The 18,522-nt window shown below is 34.4% G+C and overlaps 2 protein-coding genes and 1 non-coding gene across 3 annotated transcripts; all 3 read left to right on the top strand.

Annotated features, from left to right (window-relative positions):
- Positions 1 to 3,537: 3,537 nt before the first annotated feature.
- Positions 3,538 to 7,309, top strand: LOC18590853 (Leucine-rich repeat (LRR) family protein). Its single transcript, XM_007016625.3, has 6 exons — positions 3,538 to 3,915; positions 5,022 to 5,093; positions 5,316 to 5,459; positions 5,818 to 5,889; positions 6,000 to 6,071; positions 6,879 to 7,309. Exons 1-6 carry the CDS (start codon positions 3,707 to 3,709, stop codon positions 6,949 to 6,951), a joined length of 642 nt encoding a protein of 213 aa, XP_007016687.3. The 5' UTR covers positions 3,538 to 3,706; the 3' UTR covers positions 6,952 to 7,309.
- Positions 7,310 to 7,814: 505 nt separating this feature from the next.
- Positions 7,815 to 7,898, top strand: TRNAL-CAA (transfer RNA leucine (anticodon CAA)). The gene has a single exon. It is a non-coding gene; the product is annotated as a tRNA-Leu (tRNA).
- Positions 7,899 to 13,246: 5,348 nt separating this feature from the next.
- Positions 13,247 to 18,035, top strand: LOC18590851 (L-ascorbate oxidase-like). The gene is made up of 5 exons (XM_007016622.3): positions 13,247 to 13,890; positions 14,011 to 14,103; positions 14,340 to 14,552; positions 15,417 to 15,614; positions 16,896 to 18,035. The coding sequence occupies exons 1-5, from the start codon at positions 13,612 to 13,614 to the stop codon at positions 17,838 to 17,840; spliced, it is 1,728 nt and encodes a 575-aa protein (XP_007016684.3). The 5' UTR covers positions 13,247 to 13,611; the 3' UTR covers positions 17,841 to 18,035.
- Positions 18,036 to 18,522: the final 487 nt, after the last annotated feature.

Genomic DNA, 18,522 nt, shown 5'->3' with positions numbered 1-18,522 from the left:
TATACAAAGTATAACTAATCACAGTTGTAAGTGTGACGATGAAGTTTAGGTTTCACTCACTTCCAGACTTACTCAAACTTTTAATACCTCGTTTAGATCTCATAATTTAATTATTTATGAAGCATGGTCAAATCAACCATATTACAAATAGACGATTAGGTTTAGATGTTACTTACTTTCGAACTTGTTGGAACTTCCAATAGTACTAGATACTTGCTTTACAATTAGGGTTAAGTTAATCCTATTATTTAATAATCTTGAATATTGATTTACCATTTTAGCTAATTAAGATGTTCAATGGGTTTGTGACACTTAGCTCAACTCTTGAATTCGTATTTAATCGTTCATAAGAATGTAATAATTGATTAGAGGATTTTCCATCTTCAGCAAGCTAATAACTTTGTTTTCTCCAAATAAGGAAATAATATCTTAACAAAAAGCAAGTCATAAATCTACTTAGGATATCCAACGGTTAATTTAGTTAAAAAAATTATAATTGAATTAACTAAATGTTATTTAAAATTTAATCGAATTGATTAAAAATCATGTATTAATCAATTAATTGAATTAGACCCTTCGAAGACCTCCGATAAAATTGAAACCAATTAATTGAATTAGATTGGTTAATTTGGTTGGTGATCAAATTAACTAAAATGTTTGGACTCAAGCCCAATTTTGTTAGTTTCATTTTTCTTGTATATTTTACAAATTAAATAAAATTAAATTACAAAATTTCAACACTATAAGCTTAATAACATTAAAATGTTTCAACAAACATTAATGAAAATACACTAAAATATACCTGCCTATGTTCTTATAATTTTAAATCAGTTAGTTCAATAAACCGAAAAATAAGTAAAACCTTAACTGAATTAATCCATTTAATTATGTTCAGTTCCGAATTAACAAAAAAAAAGAATTAAATTAATCATTTTAATCAAATTTGTTCGATTAATTTAATTAATTTAATTTTAATGGAAAATTAGTCACTTCATAACCTAGTTGAGAATATCTGTAGGCTTTGCCTTAGGCCCAATGAGAAATTCCAAATGAATTGAAACCAATATTGCTTGGGCCAATGTTACCAGTAGTCATATTTTGCTCGGGCCAACATGTTCGGCCTTATGATTGTAACGTGCTTGACCAATTATCCCTGATGCATGAGAACTATGAACACAGAACAGAACAAAACAGAACAGAGTCATGCTTCATCACCACAGTAATTGACTAATTTCGGCCCTGTTCCTGGAAAAACAAAGATGGAGACAAGATGACTCAGACTTGCAATGACCAACCTGGAAAACTGCCAGGGTTCCATCAGTGAGCTAGTTTCTTAATCAATGTTTTCCATTGTTGAATTGTTTATTCTTGAAAGGAGGAGACAAGTTATGGAAAACCCCATGAACAGGGTCAACCATTTATGCTGATGGTTATCCTTTCAGTCCATTATTAGTAAAAGACAAGAGCATGTACTATGTTCTTCAGCTGGTAAGTTTGGCTATGCAGACTTCGCTGCGAACCAATTGCTCATGTCGAAGGAAAAGTATTGCAAAGAAAGCTCTGATTGCCTGCATTCTGAAGCAAACCCCTTTTGAGTTTAGACACTGTCAGCTTCATTAAGTTGTCTATGGTCCCTGGAGAGTGGTTTGCTTTTGCATATACAGTTATCCCATACATAGCAACAGGGGTGATGGTCCTGGAGAGTGGGGAAGTTCACATTTATTGTTTCTTCCTTCCGAAATGGACCACATATCGTGGATGGTTCCAAATAATAAACGCAATGGCCTGCATAAGGATCAGATTAACAAAGCAAGCAGACAAGAAGACTGGGTTGAGAAGGATAGGTCGAGCTCCTGCCATGGTAAAAGACTTAACAGGATACTATTCTGGAGTTTGAATAGTTTGAATAGTAAAATTACTATGTGTCATGGATACGAATAAGGTTCAAGTAGTAGTTTCATGATACCCTTTGCTCTTCTGTATCGAGATTTCCATTTAGGATTTACAATTTTCTACCCCATTTCCATCTGTCAATCATGCCATTTTCCCCTTAATTAACGCACGAAATTTTGTCTCTCATTCCCCTTTCTAGTCCTAGATTCCACTCAGACCAAGGCATTTCCCATTCCATTACAGTTGTTTCCATGTGTCTGTAAAATGAGGAAATTCCTCCATTCAAGTCCATGATTTTGTCCCAAGTTTGAAACCCAACCTGATCCTTGTTTGTCTTCGTTTCCTCTTCCTTAGATTCTTCTCCTAATTATGATTGCCCCCTTGTTTCCTCCGCCGTTCCCCCACCCATTATTCTCCCCACTCCATCCAATTGTTTCCATATTCTAAACTTAACAGTACTTTACGGATTTATATTCGTCACATTATCGATTTATAAATTCTATATACTATCAGTACATCGAATATCAAACGGGCATCAAATATAAATACTTATATTACTAATTTTATGTAACAAATTTATATAAAATTTGAAGTGGGTACTCCATTTTTGGTGTATCATGACCCCAAGGTCAACTACTCTCAACTCTCTTTTTTTCTCTTGGGGGTTCATCATCACCTTAAATATAGTGGGAACATATTCAAAGGTGAGGTCCACCTTTAGATATAAAATCAAATTGGTAGTGGAGCTGGTCAGATTCCTCAAATAAACCTATTCCAACAACAAAGCAAGTTTATGTTCAATAATGCCAATTAAACAATGACTCAAATATAATGCAATAAAATTTATTTTTCTCGTAATCTTTAAATTTTAGCCGTTGAGATATTTTTGTAAATAAAAACTTTGAGAAAAAAAGTTTAAATTTAATATAATTTGAAATTATAACCTATGATTTGATATGAAGACCCATTTCAAAATTAAAAAGCAAATGGACCGACGGTGACAAGGGCGCGTCTGTGTCAATATGACTTTAACTGGTTTGCATGTTTTGTACGCAAAGCTCACGAGGACTAAATTAATTCCAGTCAAAATCAAAGACCAAGTCACTTGGACCATGCCCAATCTTTTTTTTTTGCCCTTTTTTCAACCGTCACTAAATTCACATGAAATTCATTTTTTTATTATTTTTATCAAAAATATCAAAACAGATTTAACCTCGATCGATTTGTATCAATTATTTTTCGAGAAAGACAAATAAGATAGTCGATAACGATAATAACTTGATTGAATTAAGTGGAAGAATATCTTAATTTTATATCGAACAAGTAAAAGATGTCAAGAAACTTATAATCGTCTGAATACTGTAGACATTTATATATTTTACGAGTTTAGGTATCTACAGTGATCAAAGGAAGTAAAAAGGAAGGAAAAATCATGGAGAGGAATGGATGCTTTTATTTTTCCAAGCACTTTGCGTAGTGGAAGTGGAACAAAGTCTTAACAAGAAACAAACCACCATCAAAATCACCTTTCAAGAACTAATCAAACGTTCAAAAGGAGAGGGGAAAAAAAAAAAAAGAATCCAAAAAAACCACAAAAAGAAAAACAAAAATTTGATAAAAGGAGAGCCCATGTTTTACTCTGCCATTCCCAAAGCCGATTCTCTTTAGAAATTTTGGTAGGAAGTAGTAGGATCTCTAAAAGCACTCTTCCTCTTTCTTTCTCTCTCTCGGTTCTTCTCTTCCTTTTTACTTTTCTAAGCCATAAAGACCTAACCCTAACAGAGCAGCTGCAGCTAAAACATCACCACCACCCATGGCGGCACCGATCTGGATATGGGCTTTCTCTGTGTCCCTGACTGTGGTTCCGTTCGTTTTGGGAAACTCAGAAGGAGATGCTCTTTACACTTTGAGAAGAAGCTTAACGGATCCGGATAACGTGCTCCAGAGCTGGGATCCGACCCTTGTTAATCCTTGTACTTGGTTCCACATCACTTGTAACCAAGATAATCGAGTCACCAGAGTGTATGTCAATTTCCCCTTTTTCTCTTTTTGGGTTTGAAGATCTGCTGATTTTGATTTTTGGGTTCAAATTTATCTGTTTTTTTTAAATAAAAAATTTGGGTTTTGTTTTGTTTTGGAGACGGGCTAGTTTCCTTGTTTGATAGCTTGTTAACTGGTGGTTTAAATTGGGTTCCGGTTCATTTCATTGGATTTAGTGTTTATTTTCCATAGGGGTTTTGTTTTGGAGGGAAAAAATGGTGGGTATATCCACGGAGAAACTGTTTTATTGTCTGAAACTTGGTTCTTTATTGGGGGAGGGGGGGGGGGGGGGGGATTGGGTTTGGGTTCATTTAATTTGTTTTTTTGTTTTTAGTTTATTTTCCGTATCGTATAGGTATGTTTTGGAGGGAAAAAAGTGGGTAATTTCACTGAAAAACTGTTGGATTAGATGAGCTTGTACTTTGCTTATTAGCAGTTACAAAAGAAAGGCAAATATGGTGGTAAAAGTTTTAAAGTATTTTTATCTGGAATGATGATAGATTTGGCAAATAATACTCTTTATAGAAGTTTTTGGCAACATTTTAATCATATATCTTAGTTAAAGGCTTTAGGTTCTAAATAGTGTTTTAATGCTTTTTACCTTTTGGAGGATTCATGTCCTGGTTATAGGAAACATCGTATTAGGCTGTCATAAGCTGAATTGCTTTACATTTTCTCTGACATAGGTGTGTTTGAGTCAATGGAAATTGCAGAATTGCCTCCATGAATAAGAAATATTTATATATTGTGATCGCCTTTTTTCCTTTTATGATGGAACAGAAGGTTGCCCATTTTTTCTATTCTCCCATTTGGAGCATTGGATAATATTTGAATGTATGCTTTTTTATTGTTTGGGGTTTTACTAGATATGCTTATAGTCTGCATGCCCCTTTGAGAAGAAGAGGTTAACAAGTTATGAAATTAAAATGATACCATTTGGTGCTTGATGGCTTTGAGGAAATAGTTTTAGTCGTAGTTTTCAAATTGGCAAGAGGGATTGCTTTTTTTTTTTTTGTGGGTTACCTCCCTCTGGAATTATGGGCTTTGCCATTCTATCTCTAATGGTATTTCTTTTTTGCCTTTTGCAGAGATTTAGGTAATTCAAACCTATCAGGGCATTTGGTATCTGAGCTTGGGAAGCTTGAGCATTTGCAGTATCTGTATGTTCTTTTCCCTTTAACTTTTTCCCCCCCATTGACCCTTTATATTTAGATTCTGGAGTTCCCAACATGTTTGGATGTGTTAATTATTTGTATATAAATGTTTACTTGTTAGATATTTACTGCCATGCTTTAAAAGTTTAAAATTGTTTATAGTATTGGGTGAAACTGTTGATGCTCAACCATTGTTATTCATTTCCATGTGTTTTCTGTGTCATGCAGGGAGCTTTACAAAAATAACATCCAAGGAACCATCCCTACTGAACTCGGAAACTTGAAGAGCCTCATCAGTTTGGACCTATATAACAACAACATCTCAGGGACCATTCCTCCATCACTAGGGAAATTGAAATCTCTTGTATTCTTGTGAGTGCTCAAGTCCAGTGTTAGTCTATTCATGCATGATTAGACTATGGTCAAGCTTTCATTTGTCTCAGTTGCCTTCCTAATCAGCTTGACTTGAAAAATCAATGATGAATTAGATAATAGATAACCTGGGGGCCAGAGGCTTTAGTTAATTATAAGCTTCAGATAATGGTTAGTTATACGCTAATGTTCCAAGCTTCTTTGGGTGCCACCATGATTCACTCCCTTTCTAGTTATCCTCATGTCTCAAACTAGAATACTAATCATTTCTCATGTTTTTATCTTTTGGTGAGTAGTTTTATGTATCTTTCTAATCTTCAATCCCTAGTCTTTCTCTCATTGTTGTTTCATTTTACAGGAGGCTTAATGACAACTGGTTAACTGGACCTATCCCTAGGGAACTTGCTGGTATTTCAAGCCTCAAAGTTGTGTAAGTGTTGCGTTATTTCAAATAATTTATTTTCATAAATACTATTCTCTGGTATTGTTTTGTGATGCATTAAACTTATTGTCATCAAAACTTTGCCTCTTTTCTTCCAGTGATGTCTCGAACAATGATTTGTGTGGAACCATTCCTACCAGTGGACCATTTGAGCACATTCCTTTGAACAAGTAAGCTCACCCCTCTGTTTTTTTTTCTCTTTACTTCAATTATCTTTTATCTAGTTACAATTCATGATGGGTTACATGGATGTTAGTGGCTGTGCATGTTATGCTGCAAGTACCTCATTTTCCTTTGGAGAAATTTGATAAATTATACCTTGTCATCGACATCACTTCTCAAATCATGCACTTTTTCCTCATTTTCCCCCTTTACTTGAAATCTTTTTAAACTTACTGGATTAAAGCCTTTTTATTCTTGGCTTTTTTTTTGTGTGGTGGAAGTAATCATTCTGAAAAGTTCTATGCTATGTTTACTTTTCATTGTGAATTTGTGATAACCTCTTCTGGTTTTTCATTAATGCATGTGTTGATAATGTTAATTTTGATGTTGGGATGAAGACTTTAACAGTCAGTTACTTGAGGAATGTTAAAAATCAAAAGGAAATGGATGCATCATGTCCCTTCAAGCATTTGGTGTCAAAAGATTAATCTGGATTTTTTCACTGCTTCTAGATAAGCTGAGGCTTAGTCCATGCTTGTGGCCCTCTTTATGATTTTGCTATCAGTGTTAGTTATTCATGGACGGTCTTGGCAGAATGCTATTAAGTTTTCTGATATGCCTCACACTAGAATGCATGTTGATGAGTCTGAGGTTCAGTTTGTTTTAGATGTGTACATATTATCAATTGGAAACCTCCATGTAAATATGCGCCTATGCATTTGTTTTTATTTTCTCCATTTAAACTTATTAATAGCCAACTTTTATTTTCCCTGTGTGCGAAGTCACTGATCTTTATATCATTCCAATTAATGTAGCTTTGAGAGAAACCCTAGGCTTGAAGGTCCAGAGTTGCTGGGGCTTGCTAGTTACGACACAAACTGCTCGTGAAGGACAGCGTGATGCTGCAAAGCTTCGGATTAGATATGTACTCACAAAATTTCAAGTGTATTATCACAGTATAATGGGGTTTGTCAAATGCAGTCCCTCATATATAAGTATCTGTAAATCTGAATACCTGCTTGGCCCGTATTAGCATTTGTAACTGAATTATCCTGCTCTTCCTAAGATGTTCAAGACGACAACTAGTATTGATGTAATGGTAGTGACAAGTTTACTTCCGGTATGCATCCTTAATTTGGCTTTCTTGCCATCTTATGGTTTCTTGTTGTCTGTAAAATATCTCTGGTCTTCTACTGAGTACATTAATTTAATGAGCAATGGCGTTGATCCTAGTTTGCTTTATAAATACAGGATGCAGCATGTGACATGTTGAACTTACAAATTATTTGCATTTTTCATTTAGTTGCTTATGCTACATCCTCTAAATGTATGGAAGCAAGCAACTTGGTTTTCAGTTCGAAAGAACATCAATCAAGTTAGTTCAAAGCCTCCCCCTCCAACCCATTTGGTCTCATTGAATCTAGATCTCTATTCGCAGCTATTCCCATATCATCAAGGATTCTAATGTAAGCGAGAAGTAATTGATAATTGCACAAGTTCTCAAATAGCATTTCTCTTACATGATAGGTTTGCATTCTTCAAGTAATTTTACTTGTTTGATGTGAGATTGGAACATTTTTTTTGATGTGCTTGGTGTGACACTAATGCCTATATCGAAAGAGGTTTTGGTTTTTGACGAGTTTTCCTTAGGTGGGCTTTTTGGCAAGGTAAAGGAGAGCTGTTGTTATTTTGGAAACAAAATCAATTATAAATATAAATTTATATATAAAATTCGAAAACATAGCAACAAAGTCAGGATGGCCGAGTGGTCTAAGGCGCCAGACTCAAGTTCTGGTCCTCGAAAGAGGGCGTGGGTTCAAATCCCACTTCTGACAAGTCAACTTTTGCTAATTTAGTTACTATGGAATTTTTTACAGGAAGTGAAGTATCTAGCATTTGCTTTGAAAAACAAGGCTTGGATGAATCAATTCTAGATGCATTTGACACTGTTTTCCTCCCCAACAAGAAGTGAAATATCTAGCATTTGCTTTGAAAAACTAGGCTTGGATGAATCAATGCTAGATGCATTTGACACTGTTTTCCTCCCCAACTTAGAATTTTTTATCCTTGGGAATAATTTAAGGTAATCAAAGAATATATGATTCTTGTTATTTGATTGTACATGGAGCCATCCTCACCTGTCAAAGATGTTCTGCAGACATCAAAAAGTGATTCTTAGGAAGCCCAAACTTTTGTTTGAAATAATGTGAACTATGTCTTTTGAAAATCTTGCACATGCAAAGTGAAGGGGTAGCCTTAAATTCTCTGGTTTTGTAGGGAATTAGATGCTTATTCCCAGGTTTGAGTATTACAGTTTTGACCATATTTCATCATCTGATATTCCTATCTCAAACATATTTTGAAAATTCTTTGAGAATCCTTTGAAGTTTGATCCGAATTTGGAAAGCAAAAACTCCCTTGGAAGGGAAGACACAGCAGAGATTTTATGTAAACAACTAACATATGGGATTTTGCTTTAAAAGCACTGCCACCATGGAAAAAGAACAAATGAATAAATTTGATGAGGCTAAGGGTACTTACTTAAGCAACAGTGAAAGCATATCTGCATCCATGGTGTCAAACATGGAAAAAATAAAGGAATAAAACAATTGGGAAACTTTCCAATCATTGCAAACATGCCAGACATCCAATGACAACCTAGCTGGGTGGATTTCCAAGATCCATTTCAGACAGAAGTTGGAGTCATTTCTTTTCTTTTCTTTTTTCCCTGGAATTATTGAAATCCCAAGGTGTTGACTGATATTTCTTAACAAATGTCCTAGAATATTTATAACGCAAAGCTGGGGAACCTGGTTCCTGCTGAGCACTTGCAAAGTTATGTCCCACCACCAAGAATGAGAAGAAAATTGAAGTTGTCAAGCATTCAGCTGGAACTTGGGGGCCCCTCAGCCTTACCATTTTGCAGAATGTAAGTTTTCTACTGTTTCTGCAACTTTTGCCCCCAGTTTCTAGATAGCAATAAGTTCAGCTCTTCAATTACTTACAATATCCTTTTTCTACCATTTGGTTTTCCCTGTATAAACTACAAACTATCCATCATTTTTCCACCTTGGAATAGGATTACATTCAACTTTTGGGACAACATTCAGCTCATATTTGTGTTCATCCATGGCTTGATGCTTGCCACCAATGAGAAAACTTGTGAATTAAGCAATTCAAATTATATGTATATGTGTGAAAAGTTTGCTGGCTTGGGATATAAACAAGGCAAGAATCTACCTTTTTCTCAATGAGGCACAGGAACACAACGTTAGCTCAAGAATATTTACCTCTGTCATGGCATGTACCTAACTTTTATGTCGGGAAAAAGATGATATGCTTAGCGCTTTAAAAAGAAAATAGGTAGAGGATTTTCAAAAATCTCACATCAGATAAGTAAGGGAATTTCGGATGATTTATAAGTGATGGCACTATACATCTTATCAAGTTAATCTTTTTAAAGATAAAATGATTTTGTAATAAATGATATCAGAATAAATTCAATTTTAACTTGATTTCGTACCAAACACTTCTAAAAACAATAGACAAAATGGTCGAGAGCGTCGTTTAATTAGGTGGATAAGGATGTCACGCCTAACCCATGAAGAAGAAGCACTCCTAGAAAGTAAAATGAATGAGAAAATACACATGAAAAGGGGAAGCTTGTTGTAATCTTCTTCTGACTTTTGCATATGCAATCAATGGAATTGAGAAGACCCTACCTTCCTGTGTAGTCAATTAGTAATCATTTTTCCTCTAAATATCTAAGTTATATTTTTTTAATATTTTATTTTTAAAATTTTTATATTAAAAGTATTATATATGTATGTTTTATATATATTTTTTAATTTTAATATAACATAAACTCATAATTCATCATTAACAATTCCTAATCTCCAAAAAGGAATTTATTATTTTTTAATTAATTCTTCTTTCAGCTCTAAGCTCTCCTTGGGGCATCAAAAGGCATGGGTGTACCTAACTCAGTTGGCTCATCAACCTTGACCATATAATAACAATGGCATCCACTAAGAAAAATAAAGAGAATCTCAATTCAACTTTCTTTCTTTAAATTATAGAATAAAAAATCATAAAAATTAAGCAAAATAAAAAAAAATACTATAAACTTGATCGTCTAAACAACAAATATATATATCTTTTATATTTTTTTGACATAATATGTAATTATTGGATTAATTCAGAAATGAAATTTATTAATTTATAACTAAAATATTATAATTAAAATGAATAAGAAAATACACATGAGAAGGGAAAGCTAGTTGTAATCTTTTTTGACTTTTGCATATGCAATCAATGGAATTGAGAAGACCCTACCTTCATGTGTAGTCAATTAGAAATGAAATTTATTAATTTATAAATAAAATATCATAATTAAAGCAATAAATCATTATATCTGATAAGATGAAAATATTGAGACAAAAACCGTTAATATTTTTGTAATTAAAGTAGCAAGCATGATTAGGCCAATGGGAAAGAAGCCAAAAGGGATCGAATTCATCCAAAAGCTTATATATTCCTTTTTATTTTATTTTTTCTCATTTTTTCTGTGTGCATTTTTAATCATGACGGGGGGAAACTTACGTACCATTCTTTTCCATAATTATGAAAATAATATATAATTAATCCATTGATAATTGAATTTTATTCTTTAAAAAATATGTGAAAAAGACGAACTAATAATACTGTGTTTCACGATTTCAATATGGTTCGATAATATATTTTATTAGTTACGAAATAATTGAATGATGATCGACTTAACAAATTGTATTAGGGGAATCGTTTTTGCTATTATAATAACTATAAGATAAGAATTGTCATCACTATGAGATTATAGATTTGGATTTGATTGTCTATGCATTGAAATGTCTTCGTCTCAATGAATTTGATTGTCCTCAAGGCTATAGTGTTGACCCATGCAGCTACCAAAGCAAATCCTTTGAGCTATTATTATTTAAAAACCGACACTAGTTTTAGCTTACAAGTCACATCATAAATTCAACGAAAAAAGAATTAGGCTTGCTTCTCTTTGGCCTTTACTCGTCAGCTTGATATGATGAATACATCATCACTACCAAAACAGTACACAGTTAGAATACACATCTATCACCCATAAATTTATATAAAAAAAAATTAATATAAAATATATTTTATTTTTTAGCAATCCATTTTTATTAAAAGAATTTCATTAAAAATTCATCAAAAATAATTTTTCAATACCATTATTAGGATCCGATAAAAATTCATCAAAAAATTTTTAATCGTGTTTAACGAAGAAACAAATGTACATGATAAATCAATTGCATGTAAATCAGTAAACGAGCCTTAAATAAAGTTCCCCACTAATTTTATCGAAAATTTTTTGCATGAATTAATGTGGTATATTCTTGTTATAATTTGCTCTTTTTGTCGTACGAAAGGTTATAATTAATCTAATTATAACATATTTATCACAATTTAAACTTAACCTAATTAGTGCAAGTGAAAGCAAACTGACTGGAAGAAAAGCAAAAGGCAATGGAAGAAAAAGTTATCCTATTGCACGTGAAGATCATGCATAAAGTTGTAATCAATTGAATTAATCATAAATAATATATATGGTATTTAGGTGCAACTGGCTTGGAATCAATCAACATGCTAGGGTGGAGCTTTGAGAGCGACATAACATGCTAGATTGTTCATTGAGGAAATCGTGCCGTTGCATGGAATAGAGGTATTAAGTTCAACAGTCAATTTTGGGATAAATTCTAGAAGATTTTGAGTACTAAGCTTAATTTTAGCACTGTTTTTAATCTTCATATTGATGGGCAGACTGAGATAGTGAGATGACTATAAGGACTTTAAAAGATATGTTACAGGTTTGTGTAATTGATTTTGGAATTACATGGGATCACCACTTGTATTATATTATATATTTTTTCTCTTAATGGCTCCCTTAAAAAGTTTTAGCCTTTATTCCTGTTTGCTTTTTACTCTCAATAAAAGTTGACTAACTCTGCCCTTCACGTTATAAATTTGGATGATATTCTCCACTAATTTCTGGACAAAAACACAACAATTTTAAACTAGGAAAATTTTTCGATTTTTTACTTTCCCAAAAAAAAAGTGAAAGAAACTTGACGAATTAAGATCGTGTTGTATGTCGATTAATTAAGATAATATGGTAGTCTATTAATTTATAATATGAATATTATGAAATGGATACACAAAGCAAATTAAGTTAGTTTCTAGGTCAAAATGGTCTATTCTTTCTGTTTTTGAATGTTTGTCTCTCTCTTTTTTAATTTTACAAAAATTAAAATAAAAGTTTTGATTTTAATATGTTTTATATTAAAGTTTATTTTTTTATAATATGGATGTTCAATACTTTTCAATATAATAAAATAAAAAAAATATAAAATATAAGTTTGTAATATAAAAAAGTAAGTGTATTCAGTGCTTAAAAAAATATTATTTTGAAACATTTCAATAAATTAAAAAAAAGGAACGGAAAGATTATTTGACATGTATATATCACGATTTTAAGGCTCTGATTGTGATTTTTTCGTGTGTTGAGTGAAGCTTCGTATGATCTGACCAAGATTATATTTGAACCCTAAATCTTAAATTAATAGTAATAATGCTTCACAGGGTGGCTCGAACTCATTAGATTAAATTCTGGGTTCTGGAATATTTAATCGTTTAAAAAACCTTTAAATAGGTAACCAATATTCCAAGATTGAGGCTAAGGTTAAAGTATCGAGTAAATAAAGATTTGTGTTAGATATTTTATGGATATAACGTTCTAATGAAATATGATCGTTACATAGAAGATAACGTTATGTTATAACGGTATTTTTAAGAACGTAAGATAGATAAATAAAGTTAGGGAAGATAACAAAACAATACTAAAATAGTAGAATTACTTTTGACCAATTGCCAGCTTTTCGGGCATACTTCTGGGATTCAAGTTTGAAGTTTGCTTTTAGCCCATGGATTATTACTAGGGGATTGACAGATTGCTTTGTCTGGAAGATGTTTTTCTTCCACTTTTTATCCTTTTGATTGAACAGCTCCTTGACAGGTTTAATTGATCTAACGGTAGTATATCAAAAGAACAATCGATGGTCCTTAGCATCAAGTGTTGGGAAGATATTTTTTTGTAGAAATTCTTCATGGCACAAATTCATAAGGGAACCTTCACGATACGAAAACGACCAGACCAGATTGATCCGCATGCACTAGCTGTACGTGATGTAAAGAATATGTGCCGACAGGCCATCAGGGTCACATTAATCACTAACCACACAGTTGCTTAGTTGCTAATTATACTACTAAAGTAGAGTAGAAAGTGCAGCTTAATTTCCAGGAGTAAATTCCAAAGGCTAAGTCTAAACCTTGCTACAGAGCCTTTATATAAAGACGGATAGCAGGCTAGCAGGCTAGCTATCTCTTTGCGTTCTGGTTGAGTTGGTGTAGTTGAGGTCCATCCAATAGGTGAACTCTCTCTCCAGTTCTCCCGCTATCCATCCTGGTTTTCCATATTATGAAATGGGTTGTAAGTGTCGGGACTCCAGGGCTTTTGTTTTCTGGTGCATTGTGTTGTCGTCTTTGATCCATGTTTCCCTGGGTTCCAAGTCTAGGCATTTCAAATGGGAAGTGGAGTACATGTACAGTACTCCAGATTGTCTCGAACATGTTGTGATGGGTATCAATGGCCAGTTTCCGGGGCCGACCATACGGGCCAAAGCCGGGGACACCATTGTTGTGGAACTCACCAACAAGCTTCACACCGAGGGAGTTGTCATTCACTGGCATGGAATCAGACAGGTTTTCCTTTTCTCTCTCCCTCTGTCTCTCTCTTTCTCAATACAAACAATTTGTACAAGAATCTTTGCATGTGAGGCAGTGCCAAAATATATTTGTAAAAATGTTGTTTTCTTCCATCAGCATGGAACACCATGGGCAGATGGGACTGCTTCCATTTCACAATGTGCTATCAACCCTGGAGAAACTTTTGTATACAGGTTCAAAGTTGACAGGGTAATCTTTCAATCTCTCTTTCTTCTCTTTTCCTGTTGAGTTCTGGTCTTCACAAGGAACCAAAGTTCAAACTCCAGAACAAGATCCAAAGTGGGAAACACATGTACTCCCAAAGCTGGAAGTTGCAAAATATACCATTTTAAGTTAGTCTTTTTTATTGAATGTCTATAGTATTATAAGTAATAATAGACCATAGGTAAGGAAAAAACTAATGTTGTGGGACTGTTCTGGTGCAGCCTGGAACATACTTCTATCATGGGCACTATGGAATGCAAAGATCAGCTGGCTTGTATGGGTCCCTTATAGTGGACGTGGCAGATGGAAAGAAAGAGCCATTCCATTATGATGGTGAGTTCAACCTCTTGTTGAGTGATTGGTGGCACCGAGATGTTCATGAGCAAGAGGTTAGCCTTTCCTCCAAGCCATTCCGTTGGATCGGCGAGCCCCAGGTAAAACTTAACACTACTAGCATACATCATAATCAAGAGAGACGAAAAGGGTAATAATAGCATTGTTGAAGTGGTCTCACCCTATAATTCTTTTTTATTTTAATAATGGATATATAGTAGTACTCGTATTAATCACAATGAGGTTGGTTGACTCAATTAGTGCAAATCTTGCGTTGCAGCCACTTTTGCAACTTCATTTGGTGGCACTGGCACTAAGCTAAAAAAATAAAAATAATAATCATAAAGATGCATGTTATCATGAATTTCACTTTAAAAAAAAATAAAACGGGTCTTAAATTTATAAGTAATGATATTCTTTCATTTAATAAATATGTTTTTTTGATTAAAAGTGTGTATTTGTAACAAGACAAGTGATATAAGTAGAGTGTGTCTAATTCTTTATTGATGTGGACTTTTCATGAAAGATATCAAAATTTAGATAAACTCGGATTAAGGTGGATCCCTCTCTTTTATGGTGAAAAAATAAAAAATAGAATGTCACGGATAATGTCAATAAAAGACGAAATGAGTTTTAAATTTATAAAATAAAATATATTAAAAATATGGATTTGCTACACTATAACTATGATGATTACAAATATAACATTTGGCACGATATTAAGTGTAAAAAATTTGTAGTGAATGGTATCATTACTTAATTTGAAAAAAATTGCCCATGATGGTACATGGTGGTTGGTATATCTTCATCATACTGCCACCTCATCCCAAATAAAGCCAATACCAATAATCTAAAACTTTTTAACTTTCTTTACTCTTATTTCCTGCTACTGTTCATCTTTGGCTCACAAGAAAGAAAATCTCACATGTTTGATTAATTTTCCATTTTTTTTTCTTTGGAGTTAGAGTCTATTGATTAATGGAAGAGGGCAATTCAATTGTTCATTGGCTGCAAAATTCAGCAGCAATGCTTCTGTCAGCCAATGCAAGTTTAGAGGGAATGAGCAATGTGCACCCCAAATCCTGCATGTTGATCCAAAAAAAACCTACAGGCTGAGGCTTGCCAGCACTACAGCTCTAGCTTCATTGAACTTGGCCGTTGGGGTAGGTACCTGTTCCTATTTCCTATTGCAACTTTGCTTTTTTTTTCTTTCTTTTATGACTATGGTTCTAGCTAGAATATGCTAAAGTTTCTAGCAATATAGAGATATATATATATATGGTAATTAATATTCATATTCGAGATATATTAAGATTTAATAAAGAGAAAATATTATTTAATCCCTTTGAAATTCCTTAGGATGTCGGGATTGTTATGCCCTAGAATTAATTCCTAACTTAGCAATTTGCATGTGAGCAGTTTTATTTTATATGATATATGCCAGACAAGATAACGGCAGAACTGGTGGCCTTGCTTTTGGGAATAGAAAAGAAAATTACATTATGGAAATGGGAAATGGAAAGCTACATAGCTAGTGAGGTAGTAATGGTTGTCACTTTGTTTTTTTTTTGTTTTTAATTTTCTTGGGAAAATGGGCTGGAAAAATTTGATAACAGCAGGGTACCTAGACAATGGGCAGTCTCCAACACCTTGATGCCTTTCGAGGTGAAAGTTAATAATTTGACTTACAACATGTGATGAATATAGAAAAGAAAAGTGCCTAAGAAAGGAAAAGGAAAATGCATGCATGAAGAAAAACTAGTGGTGGCAGTAGTCATTATGAGGGGATTTCTAAAGTGGGAGACATTGGCGTGTTTGAATGGCAGCAAAGCATAGGTGATAGAAGACAAACATAGGAAGTGGAGGAAAAGATTGTCAGCTTGCCATTTACTATGATTATTCTTTTGCTTTTGAGTGCCTTTTTCAATCTAACACTGTAAAACTTCACATGCTTATTTATTACAATTACCCCATTCATGGACACCCTACCCCCCCCCCCCCCCCCCCCCCCCCCCTTCTCCTCCTCAAAATTTCTCATTTTTTTGTTACGAATCCTTGATTAAGTAGTTTTAGAACTTGTACTCTCTTTAAGAACTTTATTAAGGAAACATTTTCTTGGGATTCCTTGTACGATCCCCTTCCTGCATCAGTCTTCTATGACCTGCTCACTATTCAGAAAAGTACAAATGACCCGATGGTGAGCGATGCATGCAGCTCACATCTCCCACAGATTCCCTTGCTCCATTATCCCTATCTCCTGTCACAAATTCACACGTCGTACGAAATTAGAGGGCTATGATGTCTGACTTCCTATTTTGTGGAGTCTAATATTAAACTATAAAGATTAATCATGATGTTTAAGATTCAGGTTTTGGATCAGTATTAAGCTAAGAAAATGTTAGAACAAAGAATTGTACTTATGTTTGACAGAATTCTTGTTGCAGGGTCACAAAATGGTGGTGGTGGAAGCTGATGGGAACTACGTGCAACCATTTGCAGTTGATGACTTGGATATTTATTCAGGGGAGAGCTACTCGGTTCTGTTGAGAACAGACCAACTCCCCTCCAGGAATTATTGGATTTCAGTTGGTGTAAGAGGAAGAGAGCCCAAAACCCCTCAAGGCCTCACCATTTTGAACTACATTCCCACCTCTGCATCAAAACTCCCCACGTCTCCACCTCCTGTGACACCTCGATGGGACGATTATAATCACAGCAAAGCGTTTACTAAAAGTATTTTTGCCCTGATGGGATCCCCTCAGCCACCAAGAACTCATGACCGCAGGATCATCCTCCTCAACACTCAAAACAGGATCAATGGATTCACCAAGTGGTCCATCAACAACATTTCCTTAGCATTGCCTCCGACCCCGTACTTGGGCTCCATTAAATTTGGCCTCAACTATGCTTTTGATCAAAGACAGCCGCCTGACAACTATGATAACAGTTATGATATCATGAACCCTCCGGTGAACCCCAACTCAACTCATGGAAATGGAGTTTACACCATCAAGTTCAACACCAGCGTGGATGTGATACTTCAGAACGCCAATGCGCTAGCCAATAATGTTAGTGAAATACATCCATGGCATTTGCATGGTCATGATTTTTGGGTGTTGGGCTACGGAGAAGGGAAGTTCAAAGAAGAAGATGAGCAGAACTTTAACTTGAAGAACCCACCATTTAGAAACACTGCTGTGATCTTCCCATATGGATGGACTGCATTGAGGTTCGTTGCAGATAATCCAGGAGTTTGGGCATTTCATTGTCACATCGAGCCACATTTGCACATGGGAATGGGAGTTGTTTTTGCTGAAGGTGTCCATCGTGTTGGTAAAATACCCAGAGCTGCTCTTGCTTGTGGCTTAACAGGAAACAAGCTCAACTGATCTAATTAACTCATGTATGAAAAAATTTGGATCTCATTCCGGAAGTAGTTAGCTAATTTATGTATGGTGGCAACAAATCGGAGTTCGGATATATTTTAAGCTTTGAGCTTGTAATGTTAGGCTTTTGTATCCTGAAAGGTACACTTGTTTTCTTGGAATTTTACATATAGCCTTTTGTCTTCTTCCCTGTTTTAATTTCTATTGCTACTTCTTTCCCTAATGTATTTGAACTTATTTGGGTTTAGTTTTGGGTTTTGGGTCCGGGAAAACGCTAGCCATATTGCCATGGGCTAGCAGTGGTGTTTACCTTGGGCTAGATCGTTCGATTTGAGCATGTGGGTTTGGTCATTGGTTTATATCTCATGCCATTGGGGCATTGGCTGAAGTCTACAAACACCTAATGGGCAACATATATGAAGTTGCAGAGACAACCAAAATGATTATGGAGGAATCTTTCAATCAATTTGCCAACAAAATAATGTAATCACTCGTTCACATACCAGACTTAATTACATGATTCTAGGTCCAACTTTTAAGAGGAATTGCATAGTTTTCCTTTTTGAATCAATTATTAATCAATGAACCCAAAAAATCTTTCCAAAATTTTGATTCCATGTACCAAAAGTTAAGGTTGAATTGATATGTATATGCATTACAATCCAACATTATGCCAAGTAGCAGG

Source organism: Theobroma cacao, chromosome 9, assembly GCF_053813885.1.
Source record: "Theobroma cacao isolate CCN51 chromosome 9, ASM5381388v1, whole genome shotgun sequence".
Classification (NCBI taxonomy): domain Eukaryota; kingdom Viridiplantae; phylum Streptophyta; class Magnoliopsida; order Malvales; family Malvaceae; genus Theobroma; species Theobroma cacao.
Note: the sequence above shows the minus strand (reverse complement) of the source record. Positions and strands in the feature narration are given on the sequence as shown.

Bases quoted from the DNA above. Each gene is read 5' to 3' on its own strand.
- LOC18590853 (XM_007016625.3), top strand. From the start codon at position 3,707: ATGGCGGCACCGATCTGGATATGGGCTTTCTCTGTGTCCCTGACTGTG. The intron at 3,916-5,021 runs GTATGTCAATTT...TGCCTTTTGCAG, and splicing joins GATAATCGAGTCACCAGAGT to AGATTTAGGTAATTCAAACC. The intron at 5,094-5,315 runs GTATGTTCTTTT...TGTGTCATGCAG, and splicing joins CTTGAGCATTTGCAGTATCT to GGAGCTTTACAAAAATAACA.
- LOC18590851 (XM_007016622.3), top strand. From the start codon at position 13,612: ATGGGTTGTAAGTGTCGGGACTCCAGGGCTTTTGTTTTCTGGTGCATT. The intron at 14,104-14,339 runs GTAATCTTTCAA...GTTCTGGTGCAG, and splicing joins ACAGGTTCAAAGTTGACAGG to CCTGGAACATACTTCTATCA. The intron at 14,553-15,416 runs GTAAAACTTAAC...CTTTGGAGTTAG, and splicing joins GTTGGATCGGCGAGCCCCAG to AGTCTATTGATTAATGGAAG.